At 40.4% G+C, this 19,401-nt stretch overlaps 1 protein-coding gene across 2 annotated transcripts in view; it reads right to left on the bottom strand.

Annotated features, from left to right (window-relative positions):
• ACSBG1 (acyl-CoA synthetase bubblegum family member 1) overlaps positions 1-19,401 on the bottom strand; it is a 32,962-nt gene that overhangs the window by 2,632 nt on the left and 10,929 nt on the right. The window contains exons 3-13 of one of the 2 annotated variants that reach the window (XM_058811036.1): positions 14,743-14,960; positions 14,117-14,205; positions 13,182-13,302; positions 11,327-11,407; positions 8,750-8,899; positions 6,217-6,393; positions 5,556-5,737; positions 4,711-4,944; positions 3,950-4,167; positions 2,036-2,175; positions 798-1,044 (exon numbers count right to left, since the gene is read on the bottom strand). In XM_058811036.1, coding sequence (XP_058667019.1) covers positions 798-1,044; positions 2,036-2,175; positions 3,950-4,167; positions 4,711-4,944; positions 5,556-5,737; positions 6,217-6,393; positions 8,750-8,899; positions 11,327-11,407; positions 13,182-13,302; positions 14,117-14,205; positions 14,743-14,960 — 1,857 coding nt within the window. The remainder of the gene's footprint in view (positions 1-797; positions 1,045-2,035; positions 2,176-3,949; positions 4,168-4,710; positions 4,945-5,555; positions 5,738-6,216; positions 6,394-8,749; positions 8,900-11,326; positions 11,408-13,181; positions 13,303-14,116; positions 14,206-14,742; positions 14,961-19,401) is intronic. The other variant, XM_058811037.1, reaches the window with a different exon arrangement.

Here is a 19,401-nt window from a genome sequence, read left to right as displayed (position 1 = left end):
TGATTCCCAGTTTATTCAAAGAGCCTGGTAATATGCTTTGGGCTCCATTATCAGGCTTCCACTATCTTGCTGCTTTTTTTTGTTTTCTTTTAAAGAGAAACTTATGATGCCTTAAGTTTTAGCTTTTATGTTTTCCAGATTAGGACTACTTTAGTGTATAGCTCTCCAGCTCCATAGCCTGTCAGCTACTGTTCCCCCACTTTATTCAGAAAAAAAAGTTTCTCTCTAGGCCTGAAACCCAAGGTTACCTTATTTTCACAGGCCCCAAAAAATGTAAACTACAGTGAAGGGAATGAGATTCCACTGTCTGAAGCTGTAACTGGACATTAACGTCCAATATGCAAATAGACCAAACTTAGATCTGTCCAATCAACATGTGATAGTTGTCCATCTTGGGTGTGACACTCTCTGTGACATTCCTGCACTTTTATTGAAAGGCCTTCACAAGGTGTACCTTGTGAGGGCCTTTCAATAAAAACCTATCCTTTCTCTTAACTCTGTCCAGCCTCTGCTCTAGGTAGCCATTCCAGGCATCACTTTCACTATTGTTACAGGAAGTTATTAATACTTTAATGCACATGGAATTTACCAAAATTGCTTAATTACCCAAAACAATCGGACATTTAAGAGCTCTACATGCAAATGAGCACAGATGCATAAATGTGTGCGCAACAAAAACTCCAATTTTTGTATTTGTTACCACACACTGCGTAACCATTTTTTCCTCCTGTACTGAATATTCTTAGATTAGCAGCCTCCTAACTTTGTGTACCTCAAGATAAAACAGTAAGTCTTACCTAGTTCTCCCCCAGAAATGGAAAAATCTCTTGGCAGGACGATCCATTTCTGAATGCAGTGAACCCTGTTGGTAGCAGTGCTGTTGACTCTGTCGATTCCCTCCTGGATGGCTCTGTAGATCGCCTCGTCTCTTGTGGCTACAATCTCGGACACTTTGGTGGCTTTACTGCCACTCCTCTGGCAGAAGTCTCTGGCTTGCTCTGTGAGAATGTCAGTAGGATCAGATGTATCTGGGTCCAGCACACTCTAAAATACCAAATGAAGTGAATCATTAAACATTCACTCTTAAAAGGCATTAACAGAATCTCCTACCAGGCCCTCCCCCTTGGGAAGAAGGCTCAGGATAAACACACAAACATTCTGTAAGCCTTAAAAAGCAGAAACACCTACAGATCATAAAGGGCTTTACTTTCCACTTGGCTACCAAATGTAAATATTTTCAGCTTATATGCAGATGTCATGAACAGATTTGAAACATGGGAATGAATTAGGCCACAGAGTCCATCTCTGACCTTGAATTTCTGCCATATTTTCCAAATGACTCCATTGTTGCAGGGAAACATTTAGCTCATGTTCAATGGAATTATTATGGTGTAATGTAAACAGCTTGAGATAGAAGTGTTCCTAGACTTCTTAAATTAGTATTTCTATTGTACCTGAAGATAGAGAGTATCAGTCATAGAGGTAAACAACTTCAAAACACCTAAATGGCATTCACTAGGTATGTTCACAGAACTGAAGTGCAAATGTTTCAGGAGAACAGTGATTTCTCTATTGAAGCTTATACCACAGCAAGGCTATTAATTATTTTGTTCCATGGTCATCATTCTTGTGCTATAAAAATAACAAATTGTAGAGAAATGTTTCTGTTGGAAGGTTTCTGAGTTTGCCCGTAACAGAAACATTTCTTGGTTTTGCTCATGTGTAAGCATAAAAACTATTGTTGTTTTCTGTTACAAAGGCTTCTCAATCTTCCAGCATTTCTTATATAAAAATTTGCATTTAAATAGAAAATAGCTCTTATTGTACATGTAGGAGAAACAGCAGTAAATATGTGGATGTTTAGCAAAGCAGGTAACCCTAGGTTTACATTTGTCTGTAGTTGATACATATTTTTTCCCCCTGCTAATATCTTCCTATCTAATTTTAGGTCTTTTAACAAATGGTTCAAAATTATTATTCTTTTGTTAGGTGCAGGTGTATAACTTCACTGAAGGCAATATTAAAATTGGTTTACCTTTAGGGTCAGGAACATAGACAAAAACTTCTTCTTATCTCCAATCACCATAGCATTACTAACAATTGGAAGTTCTTTTTTAACAGCATCTTCAATTGGAATTGGAGGCACATTTTCACCTCCAGCTGTAATAATTAAATCTAGGTAAAAAAAGAAAGGCTATTAGTTGCATTCAAATAAATTCCAGAGATCAGGCTGATGTCTGGCTCAACCTGCTCTTCTTATTCTGACATAAAAAATACGAGATCTCTTTTCCAAGACAATATTTTTCAAATACCACAAATCCTATTAAATAGCTTCAAAAGAAAAATGCTACTATTTTTCAAATGTGTGCTCAAGTTCTCAGCTATCCCTCAGTATATTTGCTCCAGATATTTTTTACATTATCCAGTAACAGCTTATTCTCAAGGGACTGTTACATAACTGGAATTTTTCTTTGAGAGATCATCTCTTCCAAATTAGCATAGGATTCACCCACTATTCTATTATTACTATCTCACCAAAAAGCAAGTTCATTGTTATCATGATTAAAACCAATTCTTGAATCCACCAAGAGGGGTCAGACAAAAATAAGTTACTACTGGAGGAAGGTTTGATAAAAGCAACATTTGTTCTGAAGTGTAATATATATTTCCATGAAATTATTACAAACTTGAGTATTCTCTAAGTAAATAGCAATTCTTTGCTTTTGTTATATTGGTGACTTCCAGTTGTGCTCAAATAATTGTTTTTGCAGCAGTTCAGAACATGCTTCAACAAATAACAGAGACACACTTCTATAAGTCTAACTTTTCCTTTCATTCCACCCTCCTTTTGTAATAGCCTTGTCTTTGTCTCAGATCCTCTACCAATCTCTCTGGCCCTTAGTTTTTTATTGTCCTTATTTGGACTTGGATTTAAAACTTCCATGAAACTGGACATACAGTTATTTTATCTCAGATTGTCTACCTATCCTGTCATTTAGAGTAACTGCTATTAGTTCAGCAATCCAGACAGATATAAGAGAAACACAAATGTTATGAATTGAGACAAGGGGTTGTTATTGCTGTGCTAAAGGAAAATTAGTCAGACAAGAAAAGTTAAAATCAAGACAGCTGCATTTGGTGCAGGCTATTAATGCTACCAACTTCAGTCCTGATTCCTAGCAGGACATGATGGCACCTGTGACAAATTCACTCATCTGTTTTATCTCCCTAGTGATTCATCTGAAGTTCTGAGATGATATTTACTCAATTCTTAAATCCTCCTCAGTTACACCTTGCCTGTGACCCATCCCACTGTCTGAATAGGTATTATGGAGAAAGCCTCCAAGTCAGCAGTGACTAGTGTCAGTCTCATGAGCCTTCAGCCAGTGTCCTGTAGTAACCCTGTAGTAACACCTCAGTGCATGGCTTCAGCTGGAGCTTTCCCTTCTGCTCTCCAGCTTCAGCTCTGGTCTCTGCAAACACTTAACCTAAGACCCCAGAGGAACCAACCTCTGACCTACAGCACCAATTTCTCTGTAGCAGAGGGTGCTTCTCCTTCCCCTAAACATTCTAATGTGCAATTAAGACACTGGCAAGATTCAGAGGGAAACTGGACAGCTTAATGATATCATTAAAATCAAACACAACACATTAAACCTGTGTTAGTAGTTTATATTGCTAATTGGAATTAATACTGAGTAAAGGAGTGGGAGATGAAAAGCCTGGTTGTAGGAACTGAATCATCTCCACCTACTACAGACTAGAGGGAACCTTCCCTGAACACAAAGCACACTGTGGTTTTCTCATAGGAAAGTTTATTTTACCTTCCTGTTAGGGCAGTGCTGCTGGTATTAGAGGAAAGACACTTCATTAGATGGACTACAACTGAGAGATGACTGAATAGTGCTGAACACTTACCATAAACAGAGAGCAAGATTTTGCCTATTACCTTTAATTCTTCCAGTGACATAGAGAAAGCCATCATTGTCTAGCTTTCCTAAATCTCCAGAATGCAGCCACCCCTCCTCATCAAAGGCTTCTTTTGTTCTGTCTTCCATATTTAAATAACCCATGAAAACAGTCCTTCCCCAGAAACAGATTTCTCCATTGCCTTCTGAATCTTTGTCCACCAGTTTCACTCTGCATCCAGGTGCTGGTTTACCACAGCTACCAGAGAAGAGCAGAAAAACCCCACAAGGATCACAGAAACATCAAACATAATACTGATAAGCTGGCCTGAAACTGCCAAAGTATCTGTGACTGCAATTATCACCATGCTGTAACTGTCCAACAGCCAGGGAATACTCCTTCATTAGGGCAGATTTGTCAGGGTGTCTGAGCACTTTCTGGCAGTCTGTCTTGGCCCGTGCTTGCTGCTTTTCCCCCCTGTATCTGCAGGCATAAAAGCACTTTTGGTTTTGAGGTCTTGCATTTCTCCCTTGGGCAAGGGCTAGGGTTTATGTCAGATGTAGTCACTGTGTTTGGCTATAATGCTGCAACTCAGTTTCAGTGCTCCTGGCACTGCGCTATGGAGTCAACCTGCTCAAATTCTGACCTGGAAATTATTCTGACTCCCAAAGTCACAACAGAGTGGCAATGCCCTTGGAAAATAAAATAAGCTGCAGTATCTTTGCTGACGTTAATAAATATTTTTTCATAGATAAAATGAAACAGATAATATTTAAAAAATAGTAATAAAAGCAAAATTACCTGTGCTGCCTGTAAATGTAAGGCCCAGACAGGCAATGTGGGCCTGTGGTCTCACTCATCCCATAGGCCTCATACAGGGTGATGTTCAGACCCAAGAAGAAATACAGTGTTTCTGTATTGAGAGGAGCAGCACCAGAAAAGTGCTTCTGACAGGAGGAGAGCCCCAGTGCACTGCGGATTTTTGCAAGCACTAAGTAGTCTGCTAATCTTGTCCAGAGCTGCTTTAGATCACTGCTGAGTACAAAATACACAAGTCAGAGAACCTAGGAAGTTTTCAAAACACAATCAGGCATAGATTTTGTTTGGACATGTGTTTGTCCTTTGATTTTGGGTGTTGACAGAAGTTAGAACATAAGTAAGGTGACACATTCATCCTCCTTTCATTTATTTGGTGTTTCTCCTACCTTTGCAGCTTTCCTACCTCCAACTCTTTAGGTATCTGAATTCAACAAATACATAAAGAATCTGTAAAAACGTATTTTATACAACACAGCTCTTGTATACGTGTTTTTTCATCAGTTAAATGTGTCTCTGACAACCTACACCATTGAAATCTGAAATTTGCAAGATCTATCTGAGAAACTGAATGATAAGACGAGCAAAGGAATATCATGGAATGATATTTTGGAATACCATTCTGCATAAGAAATTTCCCCCACTTCATTGTGAAAAAATTCATATCAATAACAATTGCTAACTACACCCTCCCCCCTGCACCATATTTGCTGTGTTGCCAAGCCAGACTTTACCCACTTATACAAAGAGTCTCACTGAGGCTTCATGGTTTATTACAAGCAAATTGCTACTTTCAGGTTGCTGGAAATCTCACTCATTGTACTACACACCTGTTTGAGCCATTCAGGTTCCTCTCCAAGCTAAGTGACATAGCCCAGGAAAGCATTTTCTTCTTCAGAAATCCTGACTGAGCAGTAGCATCCTTTAACTTCTCCATGATTTTCTCCCATACTCGGGGAACTCCCATGTGAGATGTTGGCTGCACTTCTTTTAGTGTGTTGATCAAGCTGCCCTGTTATAATAATGAAGTAATTTCAACAAAAGGCACACAGCAGAGAGAAGGAGTTTTGGTGAAGTAAAACCTGAATGTTTCATTTTGTAGAACATCACTAAATATGTAGAACATAAAAAAGGGCTGGCTGAGCTCCCTTCAGTCACCCATATGCACTGATATGTGTCTGACACACTGGGGGAGGTACATACACAAGGAGAAAACCACACATGGTGAGTTCCTCCAGCATCCCTTTTCTCCAAAAACTGCTTATACTTCTTTTGCCTTAAAAGAACCTTATGAATATGAAGTATATATTTTAATTAGAATCTAGAGCACTGGGTCACAAATACAATAAGCTTTATTGTTCCATAACTTTTACAATAATGGACTCTCAATCTTTATCTTCTACAACTTTTCAAATATCATATTCTCTCCTTGGGATGTTTTCTAAGAGAAAGAAGTGCAATCTTAATTAGATGTAATGTAAGACAAGGTACCTTTAGAGCATCTGGCTCAGCAAAGTAAACTTGCTCTCCCCATTTGATTCCAGTCCACAGGTCATAGATCTGTGCAGCTATGTGGCTGAGTGGGAGATAACTGACTATAGATTCCTGCTGGACCTCTGCAGGTTGCATACCTCCTGCTTTGCTGCAATGGGCTGATGTCCAAGTTATCTGTTTAAATAAATAATACAACACATTAGGTATGGTCGGGATTTTGGTTTGGGTTTTTCTCCTTTCTTCTCTTAACACGAACTTGTTATCCTCTTGCTATGCTAATGAAACTGAAAGATCTGTGCTCACAGAAAGACATTGCAGTATTGACCACACACCAGTCTGTCAGTTCCCTGGGGACACTGCCAAAAGCCAGATTACCTTTGCAGCAATACAGAGAGCAGATAACATAAGTAAATACAGCATTTGTGCTGCCTGACTGGGCTGTGAACACTAGCAGCTCCCCAAGCCCTAGTGACACATTCAGCCAGGCAGCCGTGGGCTGGATGGAGGAGAAACAAATTGACCTGTCCCTTCCTTTCCACCTCTCCATCTTTGCAGGTTTTCTATTAAACTGGCACCTTCCACCAGTGCTGTATCTGCAAGTTAGAAAAGGAACAATAAATACTCAGTGATCAGTGAGCTCAAAGGACAATTCAGAATCAGCCACAAGATCATTGCCTGGTACTGATCATGCCCTGGCTAAGCACTCAGGAGGAAGAGAGCAGCTGTACTCTATTCCTCTGGAAGCCTCTGGGATATTCACTGCAGTGGTTCCCATGTGACACATACACACCCACCCCTCTCATGAGAGGCAGCACATACATGAACAGTTTTGAAGTTGTGTTGCTTGACTTAGTGAACCTGGAAGATGTTTCCCCCTCCTTCCTCCTATTTCCCACTTTATCTCAGAAGATGCAGTTCAAGGATGCTAAATATGCATATCTTCATCATCAGAACATAGGATAGGGAAGACAAATATGAGACGGTGTGAGAGACAATGGAGAAGATATATGTGCACAAAAATAACAACCAAAATAAACAACACCCCCCAAAAAAACCAAAAAAGCAAACAAGAAAATGCCAAGCAACAAAAAGAAACAGCTCTTTCTCAGACAAGTCTGTAATCTAAACTGGGTAGTGCAGGATACAGAAATGAGAACATTCAAGATGGCAGAGCACAGACATAAGCAACATATATTCCTGTTATCACAGCACATTCCTTTGTAAAAAATTAGAAGGTACAAATGTAGGCTTGGCCTAAGGAAATAGAGATTCTCAAGAGAGGGTTTTAAGGAGCAGTGTGCTGCCAGGCCAGGCCATCCAAGTTTAGGTGGCAGCACTGGACAAGCAGCTATGGGAGACTCACACAGTAGGAAGAACAGGATGTCTTTAAGATGTGTCTGTTTTCATTGCTTCTACTTCAAGCTTCACAGTACCCAGGCACACTCACAGCAGATCTGTGAGGGTCATGCAGGACTGATTCAGCACTGCTTTTGCACATGAACGGTGGCAAACATCTCTGACTAAAGAAGGCAGCAGCAAAGCTACAGGCATGGCATGCCTTCCACTGTTTGTCAACATAAAAATAGCCTGTTTGTGATCAGCAGCCAAGAATAGTTTGGCAGCTGGCATGGAAATGACACCAGACTCCTTTGATATAAAAGAGCATAGATTTGTAACATCAAATCAGTCTTTTTGTGTCCCAAGTTCATTATGTTCTGCTTCCAGGTACTAGTGCACTAACTGCCAATTTGGGTGAATTGCTGTTTCCACATTGTGCATGTCTGCAACAATTTCTGCTTTAAGGGGTGAGGCCTCAACTTAGACCATCCCTTTGCACAGATTCTTTATGTATTCAGAAAGGCTTCCTACCACCTTCCACTCCTGCTCAGACACCAAACACGTATCTTTCCAAGCAAACCTCTGTGGAAAGTCCTTTTAGCAAACAACTTTGCTTTTGTCTATAACTGGAAATTTTCTGTTTGCAACAATACAGGTAGGGTTACTGTCAGCACCAGCACTGAAACTGTATTATCCTCCAGTGATAGACATAGAAACCTGCACACAAGTCCAGGACAAAAAGCACCAAAGTAAAAAATTCACACATCCACCCCCAGTTTTAATAAAATCTGCAAAAGCAGTCCACCAGGCTGTTTTGATAGTAGCTGGCTGATGTGTATGATTTGCTCATTTCATGGTGACCTATGACATTCACTTGAGAGACTTTATGGCAATCTGTGAACTATGTTTATGAATTCATGCATTAGATCTTACAAGAAATACAGTGAATAAAAATTTCATATTCATAAAGAACTGTTCAACTTTGTGAAGGGCTGTTGGAATGGAGTTTCTTTCTTTACCTTGTTTGTACTTTACCAGAAACAGCTGACTGCCCTTTGCTTGGCAGTGCCCTCTCCACGCTGTAAAAGCAAAAGCATTTCAGGGCTCTAGGATGTACCAGGCATCTCAAACCACAGGAATAAATATCCCCACACTTTGCTGTTCCCCTGCTACAGGAGCCTAAAGTACCTACGTTGTCATGGCTCAGCATGGCTCCTTTTGGCTTCCCAGTTGTTCCGGAGGTGTAGATCAGAACACAGCACTGATTGGGCTTTTGGGAGTTAATAATGTCATCCAAAGTACTGTCAGAGACATCACCTCCCAGCTCCAGAAACTCTTCCATCTAGAACATGGAACAGAAAATACAGGATACCAAATGACTTCCTACAAACTGACACAGTACTACTGCATCTTTCCTGTCTCAAAAATGTTAGAACATTTCAGTGCCTTGTTGTGCACACATGTCCAAGGCAAGTTTCCCCAGACCTTGGCTATGGAAGAAATATGGTGAGTCTGTCTTAGAGCTTAATGTGTGAATTACAAACAGACTATTGTGCTGTCATGAATCTTTTAATGTCTAAGAAGGAATAGTAATACTGTTACTCCTCCAACGTGGATACTATGGATAAGTCACAGAGGCTAAAACTCTATTACATTCTCACACAATAAGAATGATTTTGAGTATTATTTAAAGGAATCTGGATGCATAATTTTTAAGAGTACACTTGTGACAGCCCATCTATCACTCATTGTACACTATATAACTATAACTATAAAACAATTGAACAAAAAGCTTCTTTGCAAAAGCATGTTTGCACAAATTATGTGCTCTTTTATAGGAAACAGCATATGATGATGCTGGTCACAACTTCCATTCAAATTTGACTCATTCTAGAGTGACATAAAACTTTTATGACACTGGACTTTTGTGCCACACAAATTTGCCTAGAAGAATCCTGAACCTGCTCCTCTGTATTATATGGGTTGCTCCCCAATACTTCTGTGGCACACCCCAATGTGCTGTTAAGTGTAACATTGCTTGCAATGCTAATTGGAAACTAGAGTACCACAGAATTTTTAAAGAAAATTGATAACCAAATGGTCATTTTCCCATTGCAATCATGTGATTCATACTGTGCTACAGAAGTGTAATATTTAAATGCAAGGTGCAGCACCTTCATTTTTCAGCAATTTCTTGGAGCTATATCTAGAACCACAAAGAAGTAATGGGGATGATGAGAAAACAGAGGTAAAGAAGGAGAGCCTCTGCTTGAGGGTAGTTAATTTCTTCTTTCAGACATCTGGCATTGCCCTGGGCTACTAAGATTACAATAGTCAGCATCTGTGGCACCTTAACTGCCTTTTCTTGGGTGGCAAGGCTGTCCCAAGAATTATTCATCAGTTTTATACTTCCTTCCAACAAACCACATCTCTGAAAAGAGAGGCACTGCACAGCTCTGTAGCAAGTCAGGGATTTGTCACATTCTATTGCTTCCCCACAGAATGTGGCTGCATCAATTTCACAAGCTCCTGGAAAGCCTGGTGGTGTGAAGGACGTAATTGTTTGTATGTCACTGAGCAGTTGTTCCTGCTCTCCTGACCATACTGTATTCTCACAGTGGAATGCACTGATCACTGAGAATCTGTTGCACAGGCTTTGTTTACTGAGCAGCACCTGCAACAGATGGTGTTGGCATTCCAGCATGTGTGGAAGGTACAGAAACAGTCACAGCACACTCCTGACTCTGCATTTGCCTTCTGGAAACACGCACTGCTCAGCCAGCTCTGCCCCTGCCACCGCTCATCACACGGCACAAATCCCCGTCACCAAACACCGCGTGGGCTGGGGGTTTGCTCTGCATCACGCCTCAGCAACAATCCCTCTGCCTCTGCTGATCTGAGCTCTCATCTTTCCTTTAGATGACATAAACTCTGGCACCTGTCAGACACTCACAGCTACCCTGCTCTTCTGAGAAAATGTCCAACATGACACCTGAACACTGAACCAGTGTTTAAAAATACAGCAATTCTCACACATTTAGATTTCACTAAGTGCAAGTTGTTCAAGAGTTAAATGCTAGCACCAAGTCTTTCCAAATAGTAAGAACATCTTTGTATTAACATTTTTATTGTACAAGATGCAAGGCCTACTCTATATCAGTATGGATAGTATTGGAACAATAGCAGTTTATTAAGTTATATGCAAGACATTAAAAAAAGGCACAGAAAACTTTTTTCTTATCTGAATATCAAAACTGCAAGTATTTTAAAATATTTCTAAGCTGTTCACTGTTCATTATATTTTTATATACTGAATACATTATATTTCTCTTCAATATATTTTTTCAACAGCTGAAGTTTTTCAGCCTAAAATCTGATCTGTAGTCCAGTTAAAACACTGGATTTAAAAAAAAATTACCGAATTCACAGGCACCAGGGGGCAACTTTTTTTTTAACCATTTGAGAGTACACATTCCCACCTAAAACCTACAGGTGTTTTAATAACCCAGACAAGTTAAAAAGTAGGAAGACACAAGACAGACAGTAAAGTAAGGTAGGGCTTTTCTTAAATGTGAAGTATCAAAGGTAAATTGAACAGAAAAAGCAGATAAAGCTTTTGAATGTGTTTGCTGGAGCACAGCAATGCATTCTAAACAGCAGATAATCACAGTAAAAATGTATCAAATAAATAACAGCCAGGTATTAACTGTAACACATGGGTGTAACCCCGTGCATTATTTGGTTATGCCTCTGTTCTAGTTTCACTCACCGTGTACAAATTTGGGTGTCTCTCTGCAATGGAGTCCTTATAAAGCACCACGGCCTTCAAGTGGGGCAACCGATTCCAGATCTGTTGCATTTTTTAAAACAAAGTTATTTATTACTCATATCTTGTGTGGGCTTTTATCCACTCTAATGTTACCAAAACTGTAATGGGTTGACAGCACAAAAACCTCCCATTTCCCTTCACCTCCAAATAATCTCCCCTAAACTCATCACCAGTCAGCTCAACTAGAAAGGGGGGAGGGAAGGGAAATACATAGTCTACACAGACTACACGTCTGCTCCAGGAAATCTAGTTCCAGTCAAAAGGTTTAAAAAATAGACCAGAAATGGCTCATCAGCATCCTTTCTCATAATGCACAAAAGGGCACATAAAGAAACAGTGCAGGCCAAGCTAGAAGCTGACCCAGGCCTGTGATTACCAATAAAGTCTCACAGCAAAAAGTGATGTTCAACTGCTAAAAAAAGTTCTACTTCCTTAAGGAATAAAAATCAAAGGAAGCTGTATGCACATTGTAGGGATAAATAAAAATATAAAGCTGCAGGCTTACAGGCAGACAGCAGTGGCTGCTGCTTTCAGCAGCTCTTTGTGTGCTTTGCTGGGCCTACAGGAAGCATTGATTTCACCGAATTCTGTGAGACCCCAGGCCTCATAGACACCTTTCAATTAATCACATTTTGAACTGAATTTTGCCAATACAAAAGCAGTGGCTTGATGGTAGCCAGTATGTACATATTATTAGAAGGATAGCAATTGATATGTTATTCTTTCAGTCTTGGATTCCAGAAAAAAAGTTCCAAAAAAACCCTCTGCTGGCTAAAGCAGTGCTGGCCAGAGCATTCTTTTTCTACATAATGTGTACGAATGAAACCCCTTGAGTTGTTCCACTTGGATTCTTCTCCCTGTGTTCACAACAGCATAGCCTGGTATTGTATCAATGACACTGCAAGAAGGCTTATCTGACTGTGTATTTTTATAGAATACTTACAAAAATCTCTCTTCCTCCATATTGCATATAAAACACAACTACAAAATACAAAGTAATTAATGAACAACTTATAATAAATACATTGGAAAAAAAAACCTGCATATTTTCTCTCTTGTAGGTATGTAGTCTTAGCAGAAAGCTCCATCATGGAGGGCCCTCCTGCTTCTTCAGCAAACGGTGCCATTTGGTGCAAGTTTGATGAATCCACAGGCTTCCCTCAACATCTGACAGACAGACAAACCCTTCTCAAGAGCTTCCTGTGCTCCTCTCCCAAGTCTCCTTGCCATCAGATTGGTCTTTCTATCTGGCACTGCTGCTGAAAGGCAGGCCCAGCTGCCCAAGAGTTCTGTCAAAGTTGAGACTGTTCACTTAAGGAGGATCCTGCTTTCTCACTAAGCTCTGTCTCATGTTAACCAAAGTGCAGTAAACTCAAGAGCCTTAGTGGCTGATATTACAAGCAGGAGAAGATGATACCTTGGAAAGAGAAAATTCTGAACATTCTTAATATTTAAATGACAGACCTTTACAAACCCGCATCAGCATAATCCATTCAGGTTGACTGTGTTTTTCCAAAGAGAATCAGGTGGTGACAGTAAAAATATGGGATCAATGGGTTTTTCCAGGTAAACCTGCAGTGAACCATCCAGTGAGTTCTCTGCTGGAGCCACAGACACTGCAGAGGGTCAGAGCCACCCACGAGCTCTGACACCAGATACCAGATCTCTGAGTAGCAACACACACTTCACAAAGAAAGGTTTCATGATACAGAGAGTGTACATGGTATTTGGGACCAACACAGCATTGAGAAATGAAAAATTGTGGCTTTTCAGTAATCATTCAGCCACCTTGTACCTGCATTATCTTGTCCAGCTGTTTCTGATTTTCCACAACCATGATATCAGTTTTGCTGTCATGGGCAATGTAGTGACAGGCCTCTGGAGAATTGGTTGTATATATCCCTGTGACAATTCCTCTGCATTAAAAAAAAAAAAAAAAAAAAAAAGATATATGTAAATATAAATATATATGTATAAGGACATACATTTATATGCATACACACACATGCACATAGTATCAAAAGAGAATAATAAAGATCAGATAAAACCTGAAGGGGTATGAAGATGTGGAAGCAAACAGCAGGACAGCTCTAATGTTTGTTTCACATATTCAGACATACACGAATCTCTGATTTATGCTCATTGCAAAAAGTAATTAGTAAACAATTCAGTAGAAGATGCTGGGACTCAGTGTTTTACTCACTTAAAGTTACACAGGAGTTAGCTCAGGAAGTGGTAAAAAAATCCTCACTTATGTCCTCTTTTTGTTCAAGCTGTGCACAGATACCAATTTGGATTTCATTGGTACAGAACAGCTTAAGAAGTAAAATTCAAATTAACAGGTATCAGAACAGAATAAATCAGGGTAGTTAATATTCATATGTTACTTCATCTGTTTGAATATATCTTACTGTAGATATCATTAATATTGTATAATTATCATTAATATAAAACTGGGATTCTCATCTATTTCCCACATCTTCCATTGATAAGATCCTGTACAACACCTTCTGTGTGACTGTCATGCTTAAGCCCATGGCAAACAGGATCCATTTATGAGTGTCTGAGCTATTTGGGATGTAAGGCTCCAGCAGGTTGCTGAAAGTGTCAATCAGTAGCAACACAACTTCCAAGATATGATACAAAATACTGACTTGATACATTCCCAGACCAGCAAAATAGAAATCCCCAAATCCCCCTCAAAAATTAACTCCCCCCAAAAAATCTTACCCAGCAAAAACAGCTCCAACAGCTGAGATGAACCATTCTGGAGAATTAAATCCAAGGATTGCTACGCTATGGAATCGTTCAAGACCAAGCTTAAAAATAATATACAGGAGATTATACAATATAGGCCCACTGGAGAGAAACATACACACAAATATAAACCATGAACACTTTTGATTTATTATCACAGTACTGACAAGGCATGTGAAGGCATGTTTTGGTATCCATAGCAAATCTGGCATTTATAAGCAATTAACAGGATGTGAATTTTCCACTGCCTTCTCCTGTCTGCATGAACTCTGCTGCCCAGAAAGTCTCAAGACCCAGAATATTTCAATATGAACAAGAGCATAATGAGTACTAATATTACCCTATATTTAGAATGTTTTAAAGATAGTCTTTATCTCCTCACTTGCAGTCAAGGCTCCCTGACAGCAGTGTTACCTCTGACCAAAAGTCATTTTCATCATTATCATTTCAATAAAGAATATTGAATACCGATCTTCAAGTAATGCAAAAACCTTCTTATATATTGTGGAGTTTGGGATTGGGGTTTTTTATTAATTGTTTTTTGCATTTTTAAAGGAGACAGAAGGATTAAAGGCATTGGTTTTGTTTCCTGCACCTACCTTCAAGAAGCTCTTGGCTGCTTTCCTAGAGAGGCAGTAATATTCTGAAAAAGTTATTTTCTCCCATTTTCCATTCTTTTTGCTGGCCAAAGCATTAAGGGATCCATATTTTTCCAGGCTCTCCTTGAACATCTGATGAACTGTTATGGGAGTCTGTGGGCATGAGTTATCTATTCTCAGTCTGACTCTGCCATCAGCAAAAGAAGTCCACAGAGACTCTGGAAGGTAAAGCACCATTGTCAAGGTAATCTGCAATTGAAAAATACCATGTGTACCAGAAAACAAGAGGATTGAATAAAAACCCCAGCACAACTCTGGCACTTCCCAGCTCTTGAGAGAAGGGTTTTCCAATTTTCTCATTATCAAATATACCAAGTAGAAAGAGAAATCTTTATTTCTTGTACTTCATTCTGCATCTTGATTGAAAGTGCCATACAGAATTATGTTGATGATGTGTGTTTCAGGTACACCCCCAGATCCAGCTGAATCTGTTTGCCTGTGCTCAGCTCTGCACTCTTGTGCCAATGGAGCAGCTGGTGAATCAGAAGGCTGAAGACATCTAAAAGATACAAAACCTCCGCCCCCATTCAGTATCCAAGCTCCTTTTGTGTGTCCTACCTCTTCTCTCCCTCCTGCCCCTCCAGCTCTTCTCCCTCATCCTGTCCCTGCTCCTCACTACTTCCCACAGTTTCTCCCTTGGTCATTTGTCCCATGTTCCAATGTGTCCATTCCACTCACTCCTGTCTTGCCCTGCTTCCATGGTTCCATTTTTTATCTTCTGTTCTTGTCTTCCTCACCCCGTCTTTATACGATCCACTTTTTTCTCCCTGTGTTTTTTTCTCCCCTTCTTTGACAGGACAAAGATGCAGAGCACCAACAAATGTCACTTGGCTCTCACCACTGGTGCCAAGGACTGGGACAGTCCCTGGCACTCACAAGAAATGTCTGCCTCAAAGACTGTCCTTGGCTCTTGCAAACCCTGCAAGAGGCTGAGTATGAATACACTCCTTAGAGGATCTAGGGGTTATAAGCTGGCAAAATTCATGAGCCAGCTTTTTCATTCACTACTATGTGACCTTGGCTCATGTCCTTCATATGAATTCTGAAGGTCAGAGATGGTGCAAAAAGATTTCTGCTTAAAGAAGGCTATATTGACAGATAAGAAGAACAGAGATTTTATTCAGGTAATAAAATCTGGACTGTCACTGTTTGAGGCTCTGGAAGGACATTTTTTTCCCTATGTCATTCTCCTCCAAGGCCAAAAACTCCATGATCAGACTTCATTTTCCGTGTTTCACTGCCTTCCCTGCTGAAGGAAGACATGGCTCAGGGTAGTTTCATTCATTAGTTATAACAGGATCACTGTACTGCAACCTCTCTTGGGAACTGTTCTAAGAAAAGCTGATCTAAATACCTGGGATTTCAGATGGGCAGTTTTCCCACCAAGATGGGAACTAAAGTGTAAATTTTCAACAAGAAACTTAACAGGAGGAAAAGTAGTTAAGACCCCCTTAAAAGACACACTTGCAGTTTTCAACTGATCTTTTACAATACAATCCCAAACTTATGAACTGTTTACATGTGAATACTGTGTACAAAGTACCTTTGTTATTCAAATATTTTACACCAAGTTTGAAATTACACACAACATAGAACACGTTACACATTTTGTGGTTTTTAACAGCCAGTTTATTCCTTCCACCATGTAAAATGGGAAGTTCTGACATGGTACAAGCCCAGATATAAAAATTACTTCAAACAGACAAACATTTTTTTTTCCCGTGTATAATCAGTCTGACTGAAACTGCTGGACCTCTGGGGTATATGAAGGATCAAGAGGAATCAAGAGAAATACACTAATCCTACAGCTTAAAGCTAATATCATTAGTGAAACCTTCTCTCTGTTCCCTACCTGACCTGCAAGTATTCTGGTGACTGCCAGAAAAGATTTGAGAATGTAAATGAATTCAGGTGTTTATGGAAGAACAGCTCTGAGAGTCATATAAAATGCAGAAGACCCAAGGTCACCTTTCAGACAGACAAACAGCCTGATTGTGGAATGGCCCTGCTGCATGATCTGAGCAACTCCAAGTGATACTCCACAGATATGCCCTGCCAAGCAAGAAGTAAACCAGTAATTTAACTTCTGCCTGAAAATTAATCAGAACTAACTCACAAAACAGGGTCTTGATTATATGCCAGGTGCTGCAAAACATCACTCTGCCCTAATGACAAGAGAAGGAATTCAGCTCTCTGCTGGAGGCATTCCTGTCAGTCACCATCCAAGATTCCACAGCTATGACGCCATCACATTCTGCTGAAAACAGAAATACACCATTCCTCCTCTCATCCACTACTTTTCACTTTTCTTCAAGATGTCTATGACCCTGAAAGATTAACTTCATTTTAGTAAGAGCTGGAGCTGAATAAACACTGTTTAGAGTCTGCAAGCTTGGCATTTGTGTCAAACTTCTCCTTGTGTCAATAAACAGATTAAACAAAGGTACAGAACTTTGGAATTTCAAGAGAACCTGAAAGTCTCAGCCAGCCCAAACACAGAGTGATTCTTCTAATAAAACACACAAACTGTGTGTGGTTGTGTGTTCCTGTGGCTTGTCTTGCCACAGCTGGGGGAAGAAAAGGCTTTTCTGTTATATTACCAGTTTTCCACAATAAACAAATAATTTTACCCTCTCTCACAGAAAAGACAAATAGAGGAAATATTTTTAGATTAACCAAAACACACAAAAATATTTCAATTAATGGAAACTTCTACTTTTTCCACTGCAGGAAAAGGGAACAATTATTAATTACAATAAAACATTCTCCTCCTCACATCAGTAAACCCCTACAGTGTGGACCAGAGAAATGAGATATCCTCCAAAGAATGCCTCCACGAGCTGACGTGGAGGGAGTGGTGCACCAGGACAAGTGCAAAACAAGCTTCATAACAATACTGACGCCTCTAAAAGTGATTACGATGCACCAAAATGAAAGCATGTGGAGGGTGTAATCAGGAGGAAACATCACTACAGAAACATTGCCCAGGCATGCAGGAATGGAAAGTCAAAACTCAGAATTGAAGTTGGTGAGTAAAGTGAAAAGTCACAAGAAGGGCATTTACAGGTACAGTGGCAACCAGAGGGAGAACCAGTGATACTGTGGGCAACTCACTGACACAAGACATGCAAAGGGCTGATGCTCTCAGTGCCTTCTTCACCTCAAGGTCAGGCTTCCTGAGCTTCCAATCCTACTGGAAGGTGAGCTGTTTTACCTACAGCAGCAGAACATCAAAGTAGGGACCACTTACACAAACTGCACGCATACAAGAGTTGATGGGATCAGATGGGTTCCTTCAGAGTGGACACTGAGAACCCAGGTCAAAGCCATCCCAAGGTTGCTCTCTGTCATCTTTGAGAAAGCACAGCAATCTGGTAAGGTCCCCATCACAAGGAAAAAGGTAAATGCCACACCTGTCTTCAAAGAGCAGAAGAAAGAGGATGCAGAAAACTAAGGGTCAATCAGCCTTACCTCAGTCCATGGAAATGCTATAGAACAAACTCTCCTAGAAATCATTTTGAGCTATAAAATGGTGACTGAAACCAGCTAGAATGGCCACCCTTAACTTGGTCCAGAAAATATAACCCACCTGCCTTCCAAGATGAGTTGACCAGCTCTGAAGGTGAGAGCAGCAGCACATTGCTTACTCTACCTTTAACAAAGTCTTTGACAACTTCTGCCTAGCTCAGCATCCTTGGAAGGTTTGAACGAGCTGCAATTGGAGGAACAGGTATACAAAATATTGACTGGACAAGTAGTCTTTAGGAACAGTGGTCAGCAATTCTAAGTCTTGTTAGCAGTCAATTCCAAGTGACATTCTTCAGGGGCTACTTGTGAGAAATACACTGTACAATGATGGCTCTCTTGTCCTGGACAACAGAATGCACCCTCACCAGCTTCAGTGAGCAAACTTGAGGAAGTGATGGACAGGACAAAAGGCAGGGAGGCCATCTGAATGGACATCAGCATACTGGAAGAATGGGCTGACACAACCTGAAAGCTTGAAAAGTGTGAAGCCAGGTCTTGCACTCTGGGAAGGACAGCCCCATGGCACAGCATGGGCTGGATGCCAGCTGGCTCAGCAGGAAAACCCCCATGGCTCTGCTGAACAGGTTGGCTGTGAGTCAGATGCGTGCCCCAATGGAGATGAAGGCTGACTACACCCCTGGCTGCACTGGCAAGATTAAGCCAGCAGACCAAGGAAAGGGATTATTTCCCCCTACTCAGTGCCCCTAAGGCTGCCCCTGAGACAGTGTGCAAGAGAGAGATCCTGACAAGCAAACTGGCACAAGCCAAAAAAGTGATACCAGGGCACTCAGGGGTCTGGAGCACACCACGTACAAGAATCCCTGCAGGAACTGTGTTTCTCCAGTCTGGAGAAGATAAAAAATGAATCTACCTGCAGTTTGTCAAAGACTGAAGCAGGTACTATGAGGAAAACAGATTTTTCTCAGAGGCACACAGCAGAAGGACAAGAGGCAATTGACATGAGCTGCAGCAAGGAGAATTCTTGCTGGATCAAGAATTTCACAGTGTAGGTGACTCAGCCTAAGAAGAGGTACTGAGAAGCTGTACAATTTCCCTGGAGGTTTTCAAAAC

This window comes from Ammospiza caudacuta, chromosome 10 (genome assembly GCF_027887145.1).
Source record: "Ammospiza caudacuta isolate bAmmCau1 chromosome 10, bAmmCau1.pri, whole genome shotgun sequence".
Classification (NCBI taxonomy): domain Eukaryota; kingdom Metazoa; phylum Chordata; class Aves; order Passeriformes; family Passerellidae; genus Ammospiza; species Ammospiza caudacuta.
The sequence above is the reverse complement of the archived record's forward strand: the minus strand, read 5'-3'. Positions and strand labels throughout refer to the sequence as shown.